The following is a 14,547-nucleotide window of genomic DNA, read 5'->3' as shown; positions in this document are numbered from 1 at the left end:
CATCCATCGGTGACCTTTGCAATGCGAGCCCGAGGGCACTTTGATTTCAGTTGACAGTGGAGGGCGGCACGGGATCAAAATGGCAGTGTTGTAAACTTGATGCAAACAGAAGGCTGGCTTCATATGCCTTATTCTGATTTGACCAACCCCATTATTAATCAGAATCTCAAAGATGGAACTTATGTAAGGCTGCTTTTGTTTTCTCCTATGGTCTGATAATGTCCGAATGCATCACGGCTCAAAGGCACTCACATTCAGTTGGAAGTATTAAGTGTTAATGGAATGAGGATTTAACGGGACTTGAATTAGCTCCTATTGTTTCACGCATGATTACTTTAAGCATTAGATGCATTTGCCAGGGCTGCAGTCACTCACATATACTGCAACTATAATGAGCATTAATGTGAAATAAACCTGACTACAATCCATTTACGAAATAGAATGTCAGCAGAAAGAGTTAATCGTGAATGAAGCCCTTTTACCTTCCATCTATTCATCTTGCTGTTGCATAATGCCACTTCACTATGGCAACGTTGCTCCTTGGCTGTGACGTATAATATACGCGACGCAGCACTGACACGTCATCAACGTGTTTGTTTTTTTGCCGGGCTGAGTTGTCACTAGCTCAGCCGCCGACTGACTGTTTTGTGTGGGCAAAATGGTTACTCCGGAGGCGGTGTGGCACTTCCCGGTTCAAATGTGGGACCGGGTTCTGTCCAAGGTGAACCGGGCGGTTGTTTTCATGGACGACCCCTCCGCGGAAGTCCTCCACTGGACCGCTGGTGGTGCCGCCGCGTTGTTCGACGCCGGAGCCCGAAACGTGAAGCAGTTCTCCAGCTTCGAATCGTGTAGCGAGGACGAGCCCAAGGCGGTGTTTGTGGTGAGCAAAATAAGTAAATAAATACATTTTTAAAAAGCAAATAGTTGACCCGGATAACCTTATGAGGCACGCGCTCAGAAAATGTAGTCGATGGGTGAATTGAGCACGACTGCATGTTAGCCTCCAAAAGATAACGTATAAGATAAGTCAACGTCAATATCTCATGATAAACCACCCGAAATGGCCAGTAAATAAACAATTGTAGTCACAAGTTCTTACAAAAAGTGTTCAAATTTCCCCTTAAACCTGCTTGATCTCAGATTTATGTGGAGGCATTTTTTAACTTTTCCAAATACCATTTCTCGGTCTTCCTAAGGACAACTAAGAACATCGGAACTTTATTTGAGTTAAGTTTAATTAGAGGCACTCTAAATGATGCATGAAAAATGAGTTTGAATGTGATGGTTTAGTTCTGAACACAGGCCACATCCCCAGTTCAATTAAATTTGGAAACATTTCTGGAAATGTACCAATGTTTTCCATCCCCAGGTTAGCTCCTTGTTGAAGGGACGCACCGTGGACACTTTGAAGGACATCATCTCACTCAGCCACCTGCAATACTGCGTCGTGATCACGGCCGTGTCCCACCCGCTGCACCTGCTCGCCAACAACGTGACAGCGGCGGCCGACACTGACGCCTCCACGCCTGTCTTCGATCAGCTGGAGGACAAGCTGTGCGAGTGGATGGGCGACATGAACTACACGGCCGAGGTCCTGCACGTGCCGCTGTCCTTCGCCACCGTGTCCCAGCAGCTGCTTCTGGTGCCCGCCTTTGCGAACCTCTTCCCTCTGCTGCCGCCGGACCTGCGCGCCCTCAACGCCAAGCGGCCGGAGAAGAAGCGCTTTGCCAGCCTGGAAGACGTGGACATGCACGCGCTCCCCGCTGAGCTGCAGTTGGAGATCAAGACGTTGGCGGAGGCCTTGAACGCCATGTTGGAGGCCACCGGCACCAGGGAGGAAAGTTTCGCCTTGGGCCCCATGAGTCGCCTCATCGCGGGGGAACTGGCCACTCACCCGCAGGCCAAGAACCGCAGGAAGACGGCCCCCAATAAGGCCTCCATCATCTTTGTCGACCGCACCATGGACCTCACGGGTATGTCTCGTTTGTTTTCTAGGTCACGAAGAGAATGTCAAATGTTTACACACCCCTTTTTTGAAATTAGAGAGAAATATTTTCTTTTTCCTGGAAAAAATAATAGGAGCAGTCGGTCATCATGGTGACAGCCTGGCAGAAAAGATATTGACGATGCTGAAACCTCTGCCGGGTCACGTGACGGACGTGCAGGTCGACATGCGAGAACTGACCGGGGTGCTTATCTGTCCTGGTTCCGAAAGCTGCGTGGCACCGGGCTGCCTGGCGCAAACTCGGTGAGTGTCTAATATGTTTGTGGTGGTGCGGAGGGGGGGGACAGTTTTGCAAGTAAGAAGAAAATCATTTTTGCTTTGAGCTGTTTATTTGTCACTGCCAGAAGAAAATCCAAATTCAAACACAACAAAGTTCGAACCAACTGTATCATTTGAATGCCTGCTCGCTTAATAGCGATATAATGCAAGATTAATTTGAGTTCAAATGTGTGACGAGGGTAAAACTAAATTGTTTTCATATAGTCTCCACGATCAGCGGCAGTGTTCCCGACGCACATTTGGTAGCGCAGATGTCCCCATCGAGCCTCCTCGCAGATGTTCGGCAGGCAAAACATGGCAGCAAGGCGCAGATTTCCCAATTTGAGTGTCGTGTTCGAGACAATGCTCTCGTGCAAACCCTTTCAAAGGAAGCAGCTTGTGTTTATGCCGACACGCACGTTAACATAAAACAAGTTCATTGCGTTTACGGACAAACTATTATCACAGGGTTTTATTTCTTCCTTTAAATAATCAGTTCATTGATTTTGGACTTCCATAAAAAGATGACAAACGATTGATGTTGCAGGTGATGGAAAAATGACAAAAACAATTAAGGTTCACGTCTCTTAAAATGAAGAAAAAGGTTCCTAAAAAGAAAAGTAGTGCTCTGCCGCACTTACTTTATAATGACTCTCCCGTTTTGTTTTGTCTGTAACCTGCCGGTGAGGATCTCTCAAACTTTCTTATATCAACGCCACCGACTCTCCGCAGCACAAACCCAGAGTTGAATAAACGCGCGCCGTGTGGAGCGAAAGCTTGCGGTCGGCTACCTTCGCCGCCACGTCTGTGCTGTGCTTGGCTCCCGGAGTTCTTTCTTCGCCCTGTGCGGCGCGGCTGAGGGCACCCAGTCCCCCCCCCCCCCCAGGGCTTGGCTCAACCTCGGACCTTGATGTGTGTGTGAGTGAGCGCATGGGTGGTCAAGGTGGAGATCCGGTTCCCCGTGTCGGACCACACCCTAGCCACGAGAAAATACACGGCGAGGTTGCCATCTACCTCAAATGCGCCTGGCAGATTGCGCGGAATAAAATGTATACTTATTTCGGTCCCAAGCTCGGGTGAAGAAAAAAAAAAATGGCAGTATTGGCGGCATGTAAAGCAAAAGTTGACGTGCTAATGACGGACAGAGGTGAAGCAAAGCTAGCCAGGCTCATTTTTAAGCTAGGCAGGATAAATTCAGGTCTCGGTGCGAATGCTGCTGACGCAAATTTTGTATTTTTCACGCGCAAATCCTGCAAAAATAAACAAGTTAATTTATTAGTGGCAGTAATGTTGGACTTGTCCACCATGTGTGACCACTTTCACCTGAACAGCCTGTTCCCGTCTAGGCCCAGATAACATAACCTTTTTTTTTTTTTTGTCCGTTTGATCCTCTTTTATTGCGTTTCCACCAAAGGACACCGTGCACGTATTGAGGATCAAACATCCGCACAGATAAGGCTTCAGATCCTCGCATCCGAGTCCTTCAAAGAAAGCCTTCTTTTGAAATGCTAAAGAAGCAGCAGGCCTCAAACAATAGAGCGTTGGTCGCCATTTGCATTTAGACTATATCGTTGATTTTTTTAATGCAAATATCTGTTAGGTGGGGCATCACAAAAAAAACGATGAATTTTTTGGTGAGCGTTTCAAAGATTCGAGGGTTCATTCATTGCATTCAAGTTTTATTTGTAGTCGTGTCGACGTCCCTCTGCTCACTTCCTGCTGCAGCCCCCCCCCCAATCCATAAATCTACCAGGTCATTTTACTGTCGCTCTCGCCAGGACACACAGACACTTAAGGCCGGGGCTTCTGCCTCTCGTCTCCTCCCTAGACACATCCGCTGCGCAAACTTCAGAGCGCAACATCAACAGGAACTTCTCGGGTCGTATTTTGGGGCGCAGTCGGTTGCCCTAACGTGCGCTCGGGTCGGGAGGTGTGACGTGCGTAGGTGCTGAACTTTCCCAGCTGTCAACAACAGTCCGGTCAACAACTGTCTGAAAAGCAAGGCGACGTCAGTTGTTTTTGGACGGGCCTCACACAAACACATGTTCTCGCTCCAGTTGCGGTTCCTCCTATTTTATTTTATTGGATCTTGTTTTTTTGTAGTGTTCTGTTAAAAAAAAGAGAAAAAACGCCGGAAACTTAATCATGCTTTTCGGCTGCAGCAGCCAAACGGACAACATTATTCTGTTAGGGGGGGGGAGCGATAAAATAAGAGCTAATGGACTCCTACGAGAAATTTTGAATCCCGTCCCGGAGCATGTTCAGGGATGGTATTTATTCTGCATGACTCACTCATGAATCATGACATGAACTTTTCATGCAAGTACAAGAGTGCGTCATGCATAAACGAAGACAGTCCGAGCGCCCCGATGTCGTGCAGTTGTCGTAATTTGAGCAAATGTCCATAAAAGTACACTTGTGGACGCAAACACAAACGCCTCCCAAAAAAGTGACATCTCCTTTTTCCCATCAGGGAGAAAAAAATTTGGGACAAACAATTTTCTGCCTCACCCCAACCTGCGTTATCTGCAGATTTTTCCCAAATCCGAAACGAATCGTTCTTCGAGGTTCCTCTCGACTAAAAGAAAACGCGCATAAACTAACTGCACGATTCCTAAAACGCACACACAGGAAACAGAAACATTCTTCTTTGCCTTCTCACACGCTTCCAGGAACAAATCCCTCCCACCCACTCCACCAGCCTCGAACCCCCCTCGCTCATTAATGCATGCAGACACTCATCTGTTATTTCATCACTTAAATATGCCGACTCATTCCTTCGCCCGATGTGATGTTGGGCCACCTTCATAGCGCTGGCAAGAGTCGGAGTGCAAGAGTGCCCCCTTCAGGCGGTTTGTAGCCCCCACCGCCCCTCACCCCAATGTTCCCAAGTGTGGTGTTGCTCACCTAGTTTGGGGCCATTACGAACTTTAGCTAGAAGCCCCGCCCCCTTCTGACCAAATGGCCCAGCAGGGAAGGCGTCAAGGGGTGATGTGTGTGCGTGTGTGTGTTGTGAAAGGTGGGCAAGGAGCCAAATGAGAACCATATTTCATCCATTGCTTTGGTCCTCAGGGAACACACACACGCGCACACACACACACACTCAGATGTTTTGCAAACACGCTAGAGAAGACGACGTACGCGTTCGGGTCAAGCATTTCAAACACGCTGGATGTTACTAAACGATTTGTCCAAAAAAAAAATAATAATAATAATGTTCTCCAGAAATGAAACCATGTCATGGGTGTGGACTAACGTCTGGTATTCCCCACAACTTAGGCAAGCGTGCATATTGTTGAGAAATTACTGATTTATATGCGTGTATCTTTTTTTTCCCGCAAACCACGAAACAGACTTTACTTTTTTTTAGTTTTCTTTTTTTCTTTTACTCCTCTGAGAAGATGGCGGCCGTCCCGCCGTGATACCCCCCTTCTCCTCCCTGTCCAGCCCTGAGGTCTGGAACAGATTACATCTGATATTAAACACATGGCGGCAGTTAGAAAGCACAAAAGACGACGATGACGACAAAAAAAAAAACGCAGCACATTTGTCAACAAGCGCCCCCTTCCTCCCTCCGTCTACCTTCCCTCGCTCTTTGTCCGCTTCGCTCGCCCCGCCGTTGTCTCTGGAAACTTTGTAAGAGAGACGCAAAAGATGGGAATTTTGTTTTTCTTGTTTATTCCCCCTGACAACAAACTGTCTGTGCTGCAGGAAATCAAAGAGGAGGGATGTAATAAATATGTCATTGCCGCTGCAATTCTGTTGAATGAGATTGAGTGCATTTTGATTTCCTCCGAGTCGTTTCCAATTCATCTGGATTTGGAACATGTGACAGAGGGGTGTGTTTTTCGTTGAAGATATGTTATAAAACCAGCCAAATCTGCGACAAAGACAAGCCTTATAGAAAATGTAGAAAGCTCTTAAAACATTCTTCTTTAGCACCTGTTCTTACTCTCTTGCTCGTACAGTTCTTCAATAAGAGGCCAAGTGTGCTTGCTTCAAGCTGCTTGTCACGCCCAGCGCCCTGCAAATATCCAACTATTTAAACATTGTATACAAAATGTTCAACCAAACCTGACCATACTAACATATGATGTCAAAAGACATAGACCGGCTAACGGCACTTTGCATAATTGTTACGCTCATTCTAAAACATCAACAATATTCACAGGCATCTGTTCTCTTGGAGTTTTGATCTCATAAAAGTAACATTTGATCATTTTCCTAGATATTCACTCTGGTAGATGCTGATAGTGTCGCGTACGCTCGCCTTGTGCTACGGTCCCATTAGCGAGGCGGATCAGAGTGTTCCGTAAGCGGGGAGATAAGGAGACCAGGGAGAAATGCTATCAAGAGGAGACTTTGCTCTCCGCAGGCTTTGACACGCTACAACGGTATTAACATAGATGGAGGGAACATTCCAAATGTTGACTCAATGTTAATTCTGGCTTTTTCCTGTGCGGTGTCCCGCAGGGGAGTCGACGTGCTCCGACTATCACGCTGACAAGATTCAGTCTCATCCATTTTGTCCATGTAAATAACACCTCTGTGCATTACGTGAAAGACTTGCACTCTACTGTTGCGCCCCAGATTTTTCCAATTTACTTGGAAGTCAGCGTGAAGTGGTTACAGATTAAATTCTTAGATTGTCCATCGAGATAAATTTGACTGTGAATGATGTGAAAGTATTATGTAGCTGGAGAATTGCATGGTGCACAGAAGCAATCCTTGAGGAACACCACGATTAATGGCATCCCATGTATAATATGTAAATGCAATAAAATGAAATACAATTAATAAAAGAAAAGTATTTAGAATCTGACCCACACTATTTTGTCAGGATTGACACTTTGAAGAAAAAAAAATTAAACCTCACTGTTGTGTTTGCTGCCAGGTCGCCTGCAGCACGTTCCCTGTGGGAGGTAATGCTGACCAGCAAGCACAAAGAAAGTCTGATGGAGGTCCGAAGGCAGCTGGTGGAAGCGGCCAGCAAGGAGAAGCTGCCCATTAAGATGAGCATGGGTACGAATTTGTCTAATCACCTACTAACACTCACTTGCACGTTTTTTCGATTGACACAAAATTCCGAACGGCTCCAATCGAAGGGTCTTGACACCTTTTTACAGCTCTTCAGCGCCACCTACCGAGTCAAAATCAAATCCTTTTGCTCAGACTTTTGTGTTTGCACATGTGGCCGCCGCCGAGGAAATGTGAACCACATGTTGGAACTGCGACACACACACACGTTTGCAAACTTTTGTTGTTTGGTAATGAAGCAAAGGAGGCCGAGGCCAGGGATAAAAATATGTGTTGGCACGCAAAAAATAAAGTCATTTTACAAACACACAATCAGGTCAACGAGTCCCGCCGTGCACGCTCACCTTTGTGCAACCTTCTGACTCACATTGCATGACTGATGTACTGACGCACACACATTTCCAGTTTTAGTGTGAATGTTAGCATCTGGCACAAAAAATGGGCAGGCCCTTTTCGGTCCCTCGACTCCTGTAATGGGTGAGGTAAAAAAGTGTCTGGTAACAAGCAGGTTGGTTGATGTGGTGGAAGTCACACACACACACAGTGTTTTTTTTTTCCACCACTTTGTGCTTAAAGACGCAATTTGCAGGCCGTCTGAACATTTAACAGCGATCAATAAGGTGGCCGGCCGCCGATGTAAAATGCAAAAAAAAAAAACGCTAACCTCAGGGTGAAACTCTCCATTTAAAAGTCGATTTACAAGGAACAGCATAATAACCGGTCCACTTGTGTGGCAGTAAAACACTTCCTATTACGTCTAAATTACGTTGCAGTATGAGCGATATTTTCGATCGGTATGAATTTGGACAAATGTGGAAATTTATACCATATCTTGTCAAACGTAAGATTTGTTATGTATTTAAGAACACAAGTTTGTGATAAATAATGAGATTGGTAACGGTTAGAGTACATAACGATCGGCAAATATTGTCCATTTGCCCGATTATTTTGGTTTCAAGTGTCATAATTGGCTGATTTGTTCATTTGTTCCGGATAGTTAAAAAAAAAAAAAGACGAAACATTTTCACAAGTCCGCCTGGACGTTTTAAAATCACATCCGCTGCTCCAAAAAAAAAAAAAAAAAAATCGGTCCACTCATTTTGTAGAGCGCCAACATTCTCACATCCACCGCAGCCCAACTTGGCTCGTCGTCGTCTCAACAGGATAACATCATCCGAGAAAATAATCCACTTTCTCAGAGCCTCCGCTTGACCTGTCAGCTTTCTCACTGCACAATCGGATGATGCAATTCCCCTTGCTGGCTCCTACGTGTGTTCGTTCATCTATCGCGTCGGGAAACTTCTCCGGAACAGCTTCATTGTCCATCCGTCTGTTTTCCGTGCGTATTGTCTGGTGGATTTATTAGGAGTGTAACGCTACGCTAAAATTCACATTTTGATGCTATGTGTACGTTTGGTCACGCTTTGGTTGAGTTAAGAAATGAAAAGCATCAAAGTGGAGGAATTTTGATTCAAAACATCTCACATATACATCTTTAGACAGGCTTTTTTACAACGTGAAAAATTGCATATGTCTCCTTCAACAATGAAAAATGCGTTCTTAATCCTAAACAGAAGCCAAAATTGCCTCTGCTTTCTGGGCACGTAAATAAAATTCCTTCGTCTGTTCCCGTTGTCCCCTTTTCACGGAGCATTACTTATGAGGCTGTCCGGCCTGCTGAGGTGGGCCACAACTCAGACACCCCCACACCCCCCCGTTCACCTACAGTCATCTTCAAGTAAGCGGACTAAATCATCGCTTTGCACTTTGTGCCCTTTATTTCATCCCTCAAGACTTTCATCGTCGTCTCGGACTCACTCGCTCTTTCGGCACATTTTTATTTATGGTGCGGTACCGCCGTTTCCACTCCTGCTGTAGGTCACAACTCACGCCCAGACGCTCACACGGAGAGATTCGAGATCTCATGCAGCCAATTGAAACAAAAAGTCACGCCAAGTGTGAACTCACTTGTGATCAGATCACTTAGTGCAAAGTCTTCCATTCACCCCTTCTTATTTTTCTAAAACCTCGACACTTTCTCGGAATGACTCAGGCGTAACGTCATTAGCATAGATAAGTGCGACGGTTCAATCCGAGTTCTCTGATAACCGGAACAGACTTTTTGCGCACGTGGGCTCGCCTCACCGTTAAAGGTTTGATTCCATTCGACACATAGCGACACCGTTTTTAGTCGTCCATTACCCGCTGGAGTTTTGCTTGGCTCTGGCACTTGATGCAGTTCTGTGCTTGAAAAATTATGGTTGGCACATTAAGGCCGGTAAAGCCAGGACAGGATTTTTTTTTTTTTTATGGCGGGCTTTGTTCACAATAGAGCTTTTCATACTCTCACACTGTAGCTTGTTATGCGAAAATACTTTAATTTCAGGATGAAACTTGACCCTACCTTTTGTAAATGCGCAAAAAACACACTGTGTTTCTCACAGTTTGCTTTAAAAGAGTTTTACGTTTGTAATTTTGTCATCTCCTAGTTCTTCCCTATATCTTACTTTCTATTCAGCATTCTGGACGTTTCCCGTCCATGTGTCCCGGTCCTGCTCGAGTCATGCATTTGGCCGCGCTAAAGAAAACACTGCCCGCCCGAGTCCGACAGGAAATACTCCCACATCTGGTGCTGGTTCGGAGCATCAACATGAAGACGCGGTCGTTACGGGGGAGTTAATGCGTGCCCCCCGTCCCCGTACCGTCCAGCCTCTGGTGTTGTCTTCTCTGGACTTTCTGTAAATAATCCAAAAGCAGATCGGCTTCGCACATCTCCGTCACGCTCTTATGAGTCCGCCTTGGCGTTGTGTTGACTAGCTTAAGCGCCGGGTGTCGCTCACCCCCCTGGTGTCTATTTGGACTGTTACCCCACGCCGCTGTTCCCATCAGGATGCATTACCCGAATTGTGCGCCTCCTTGTTTATTTCCAATGCTGCAGATCATGTATATGTTGCTTCTCCCTTTGCCTCCCAAGGCCGCGTGACCCCCGAACAGCTGTGCTCTTACGCCCGGCCGTTCCGAGACAACGCGGGGGCGCTAGAGAGTCACTGCGGGGTGCTCCAGCAGGGCCTGGCCACGGCGGAGACCCTCCGACACCCCCTGCTACCCCGCTGGGACGCATGCCTGGCCTTCGAGAGGCTACTGCTGCAGGTCAGTCAGTGACAGAAAAAAAAATGATATGGTGGAAAGCAACATATCAAAGCAGAAGAAAATTAACCTCTGCAATTAGCAATTCACACTTTCTCCTCGCGTAAATATTTTGTTTGCTTCAGAGCAGCCAGGTAAGTGGGTGTCTGCGGGTTTGTTTGCCGCTGCCTAGTATGTTTTTGTACTGACTGGGGGTGGTTGCAGATTCCTCCCCTGGTCAACAAGGTTGTTTGGAGGGAAAATATTCACATCCAGTACTGTAAATACCCTGCAAAGGAAAAAATGTCCAATTGATTTTTAGCGGGTTAAAGGATACACATGCGTCCGTTATAATTTGAACCAAATCACCCTGAAACATCTTCTCTTTTATCTCTGAGGAGCATTCAGCCGATTTAATCAAAGTAAATCATGAAAAAAAAAAAAAAAATCAAGAGCCCTGGTGCCAAAAGTCTAAATTTAAAAACATGCTCGTAAAAAAGCTCCTGTTCCCCAGCTAGCCGCTTTATTAAAACGAGGAGGAAGACTGCGGGGCTTAAAGTTCCAGCGTCCATTAACTCCGTTGGCTCCACTTTGATCCACTCTCCCATGGCTGGCTGCCCACCCGCACTACCTGAGCTTCAACTTTCTCAGCCCAAGTGCCACGTTCGAACGTTTTAGCCCGTTAGCCTTCGGCCGTGCTTTGCGAATCCAATCTCGCAATGTCGGCCTCCCTTTTATTGAGGTATTAGGGAGTAATGAGTTGTGTGTGCTGCGGTTTTGAGGGGTGGGAGAACGATTAATCGCATGACAAAATTCCTTTTTAGTCCGGCGCGCCGCAGCGGTCGGCGTGTGTTTGCCACTCGGGCCGTTGTGGGTGTGACCATGGACGGGCTTTCTGGCCCACCCCAGCTGCGGGCCGTGCAGCGGGCACGTCAGGCCGCTGAGGCCACCGAGTTCACTGCTTGACTTTTGAGTTCACACCCTCTTCTCCGTGCAAATATGCTCCAAAAGTTGCAAAACAAAGCTAAATTGGACTTCAAATACAAGGAAACCCCAGTTTTAAAATATTTACTGTCAAAAATGACACCTAGACCAAAGTGAAATAAAAGTGTATATTTCATTTAAGACCAAACGGTTCACTTAAATTCACGAGCGTAATGCTAACGTACAGTATGAAACACCATAAACAAGCTAATGTAAATTAGCATAGACGTAATGAATTAAAATGTAAATTTGCACCTTGGTGGGTCTTTATGCTGTGAGGTCATAAGCAGAGTGTTTGTTTTTATAGTTTTTATAGTTTGTATTTAATCTGGTCGACTTTATGGGCTGCCAGTTAACGGCCGCAGCTCTTGGACCGCTCCACCTCGCACCTCCATCCTCCTCTGGCGGAGCGCCATGAGGCGAGGGCACGGACATGGGTGGCACGACCGTGAGGGCGAACCTCAACAGACGGCCTCTTTCTCCACTTTCCAGCACACCGCAGGCAGGGCACACGATACCGAGCTTCCCATCAACGTTGCGTGCGCACCAAGCTAAACACGCGCCACCGCAACGAGCCACCCACAGAGCGCAGGCTGGCAAGGCATGTTGACATCAGTGTGCTTGACCTGAGTGTTTATTTTTCCGATGACTTTTACCTCTTGGATTTTAAAAATGATATTTGGACTTTCTGCCCCTGTCAAAAGGAGCTCATAACTTTTTTGAACTGACAATGTAAAAAAGTTTAAGTACAGCATGAGTCCTTTCGCCACCTCTGTTGTGTGTGTGTGTGTGTTGCCGAACGCTGGCTGACGACGGGCGCGGAGCAAAGACTAGCTGACCCCTAACCCCGCGGCCGCTTGCCTCGCTCTGCTGGGATTAGCGAGGGCTGAAGGGGGGGGGGAGCACGCCTCTGCAAACATTCAAGCTTATGACTTTATTGGTCACTGTGCTGCACAGATGCATAAGAGTGCACAGCCCCCCCGTGTCGCCTCATCTCTCTTGGGGTCGCGCTAACCGCCCGCCTGGCTCTTATCTGCCTGGCTTGTGTTTGACATGAAATGTTGTGTATATACACGCCAAAGCTGAGCCTGGAAAGAAAAAAACATTTGATTGCAGCCTCCGTCTTATCTTGGGGTGTGTTGACGCAAAAGTGACTGTTTTCTTCTTTTGAATAACTTTTGTCTACACGTCGTGTATGTAGTGGCTTTAGAATTGAATGTGTTTAGTGGACATTAAATGAAATGCTGAACACATAATTGAAAATGACATCGACAGGCTAACAAGTAGTCAGTGTTACAAGCTTTTGAGCCGCTGACAAAAAAATGACACAAAAGGTGCAGCAACACGTGTAGACAGATTTTACTCGCGGGCGTGTATCCTTTATCCTCTCTGACGATCAATTAATATCGCTGCAAGACAGAGTATGTCTGTGTCTGTAATACACTGCCTCCCGGTGGCTAAGGTGCACACATCAGCTCCCAATTTTGAAGCACAATCATTGGACCACTTTTCAAGCAATTTAGCAAAGTGTCAGTTTATGCTGCTACGGAATTGCCAGACCTTTCACCTTTGCCCCTCTCGCCTGGACGTACATTGACCTGTAAAAGTCATGGCGTATACGCCCAGCAGCCATGCCGACTTGACAATAAAGCTCGAGTCGGTGGCCTGTTATTTCAAGATTTACGAGGTCGCGCTTATCCCCCCAGAATGCTTTGCGTACGCTCGCAGATGAAGCATCTGGATCGCATAATTCCGACGGGTGACACAGGAAAATGTTGATATTGGTCCAAAGTTCTCTTTCATCTTATCTGAGCGGAATGCCGCAAGACACGTAATGGGGGTGGGTCTAAGTCTGTAATAGCCCCCCCCACCCCCAGGCTTCAGTGTCTGTCCCCGTAGACCAAACATTCCCTGATCTTCTACATCTCTCAAGCATCTCTGCTTAGAAGATGGAGGGTGCTGGGCATTGTAAGAAGACGTGTAAATGACTGCAGGGCCCGAGTCGTCCAGCGTTGACCTCCTACAGTCGCCCCACTGTTTAACAGCCTCACGGCTAGGCCCGACTGCCCCCCCCCCCCTTGTCCCTCCTTGTTTCGTAATTCTTGCTTTATCCCCTTAGCTAGCCCCCCAAGCTACACTGTCCTGCTCAAAGAAGGCTCAAAGGTTAAAACCATGTCAACGACTTGCTGTCCCGTCCTTTTATGGTCTGATAGAGCAGATTTGGGCAACTTAAATGCCATTTTAAATCTGGCCAAAATACGTGCGTAAGTGCAAAATACATGCTCCTCATATTTTTTTATCATTTCTCACAAAGATCCACTATTTGGAACGAATCAATGGCATTTCCATTCATTTCAATAGGGAAATAGGATTTGAGAATGTTTTGCGTTTCAAGCCTGGTGACGTTAGCAAATGAAACCCGTTTTTACCTGTTGCTGGCAGACAAATTCTCCCAAACATGCAAGCAGATGAAAAGATCTACTTGATTGTTTAATTTCACACTTGATGGGAGGACAGACACTTCAGAGACTTACTCTCTGTCTACACGCCATTAAAAAGCCAATTTTCCATAATGTGTCCCACTTAAATTGAGCAAAGGCGTATCATTGGTAGCAACGCCGCATTGCAGCAAGTGTTGCACATCTGCGTTTAAAGCAAGCCTCCCTCATACAGACTAAAGGCGGGTTATCAAGCCAGCGACTTATTTGTCTTCCTTCCTGTGTTTGGCCAGAGATGATCACTTTTGATGCAGTTCACTCCCCAGGAAGACCCCCGGAATAAACCCTCCTACCCCATCCCAACATCCCGCGTACCTTGAGACGGACGGCTGTGTTTACGTTGCTCAGCGCAGCTCAGGCCTAATGTACGATCTGTTTAATAGGCAGAGACGACTGTTTATATAGCGGGGAGCTTTTTAACTGAGGTGATGGAGTAGTGGGCCGGGGGGGGGCAACACAAACTCATCTCACTTCCTGTTATCATTCCCTCGCTCGCTTTGCTCTCCGTATTACCTCGCCATCCCGCCGGCGGTCGTTCGCACTTGTTTTCTTCCCCCGGTTAAAAAAAAAAAAAAAATCAATCAACATGGGAACCAATCAAGCGGCTTGGTGTTAAAACACTTTGCCGCTTGATTGTCA

The 14,547-nt window shown here is 46.7% G+C and overlaps 1 protein-coding gene across 1 annotated transcript in view; it reads left to right on the top strand.

Annotated features, from left to right (window-relative positions):
• The first annotated feature begins 577 nt into the window (after nt 1–577).
• scfd2 (sec1 family domain containing 2) overlaps nt 578–14,547 on the top strand; it is a 40,179-nt gene continuing 26,209 nt past the window's right edge. Inside the window, exons 1-5 of the mRNA XM_037249031.1 lie at nt 578–880; nt 1,370–1,973; nt 2,080–2,248; nt 7,158–7,285; nt 10,275–10,450. Of these exons, the coding sequence (XP_037104926.1) occupies nt 659–880; nt 1,370–1,973; nt 2,080–2,248; nt 7,158–7,285; nt 10,275–10,450 (1,299 nt within the window). The 5' untranslated portion in view covers nt 578–658. The remainder of the gene's footprint in view (nt 881–1,369; nt 1,974–2,079; nt 2,249–7,157; nt 7,286–10,274; nt 10,451–14,547) is intronic.

The sequence above is a fragment of the Syngnathus acus genome, chromosome 4, assembly GCF_901709675.1.
Source record: "Syngnathus acus chromosome 4, fSynAcu1.2, whole genome shotgun sequence".
NCBI lineage: Eukaryota > Metazoa > Chordata > Actinopteri > Syngnathiformes > Syngnathidae > Syngnathus > Syngnathus acus.
This window is presented reverse-complemented; position numbering and strand designations above follow the sequence as displayed.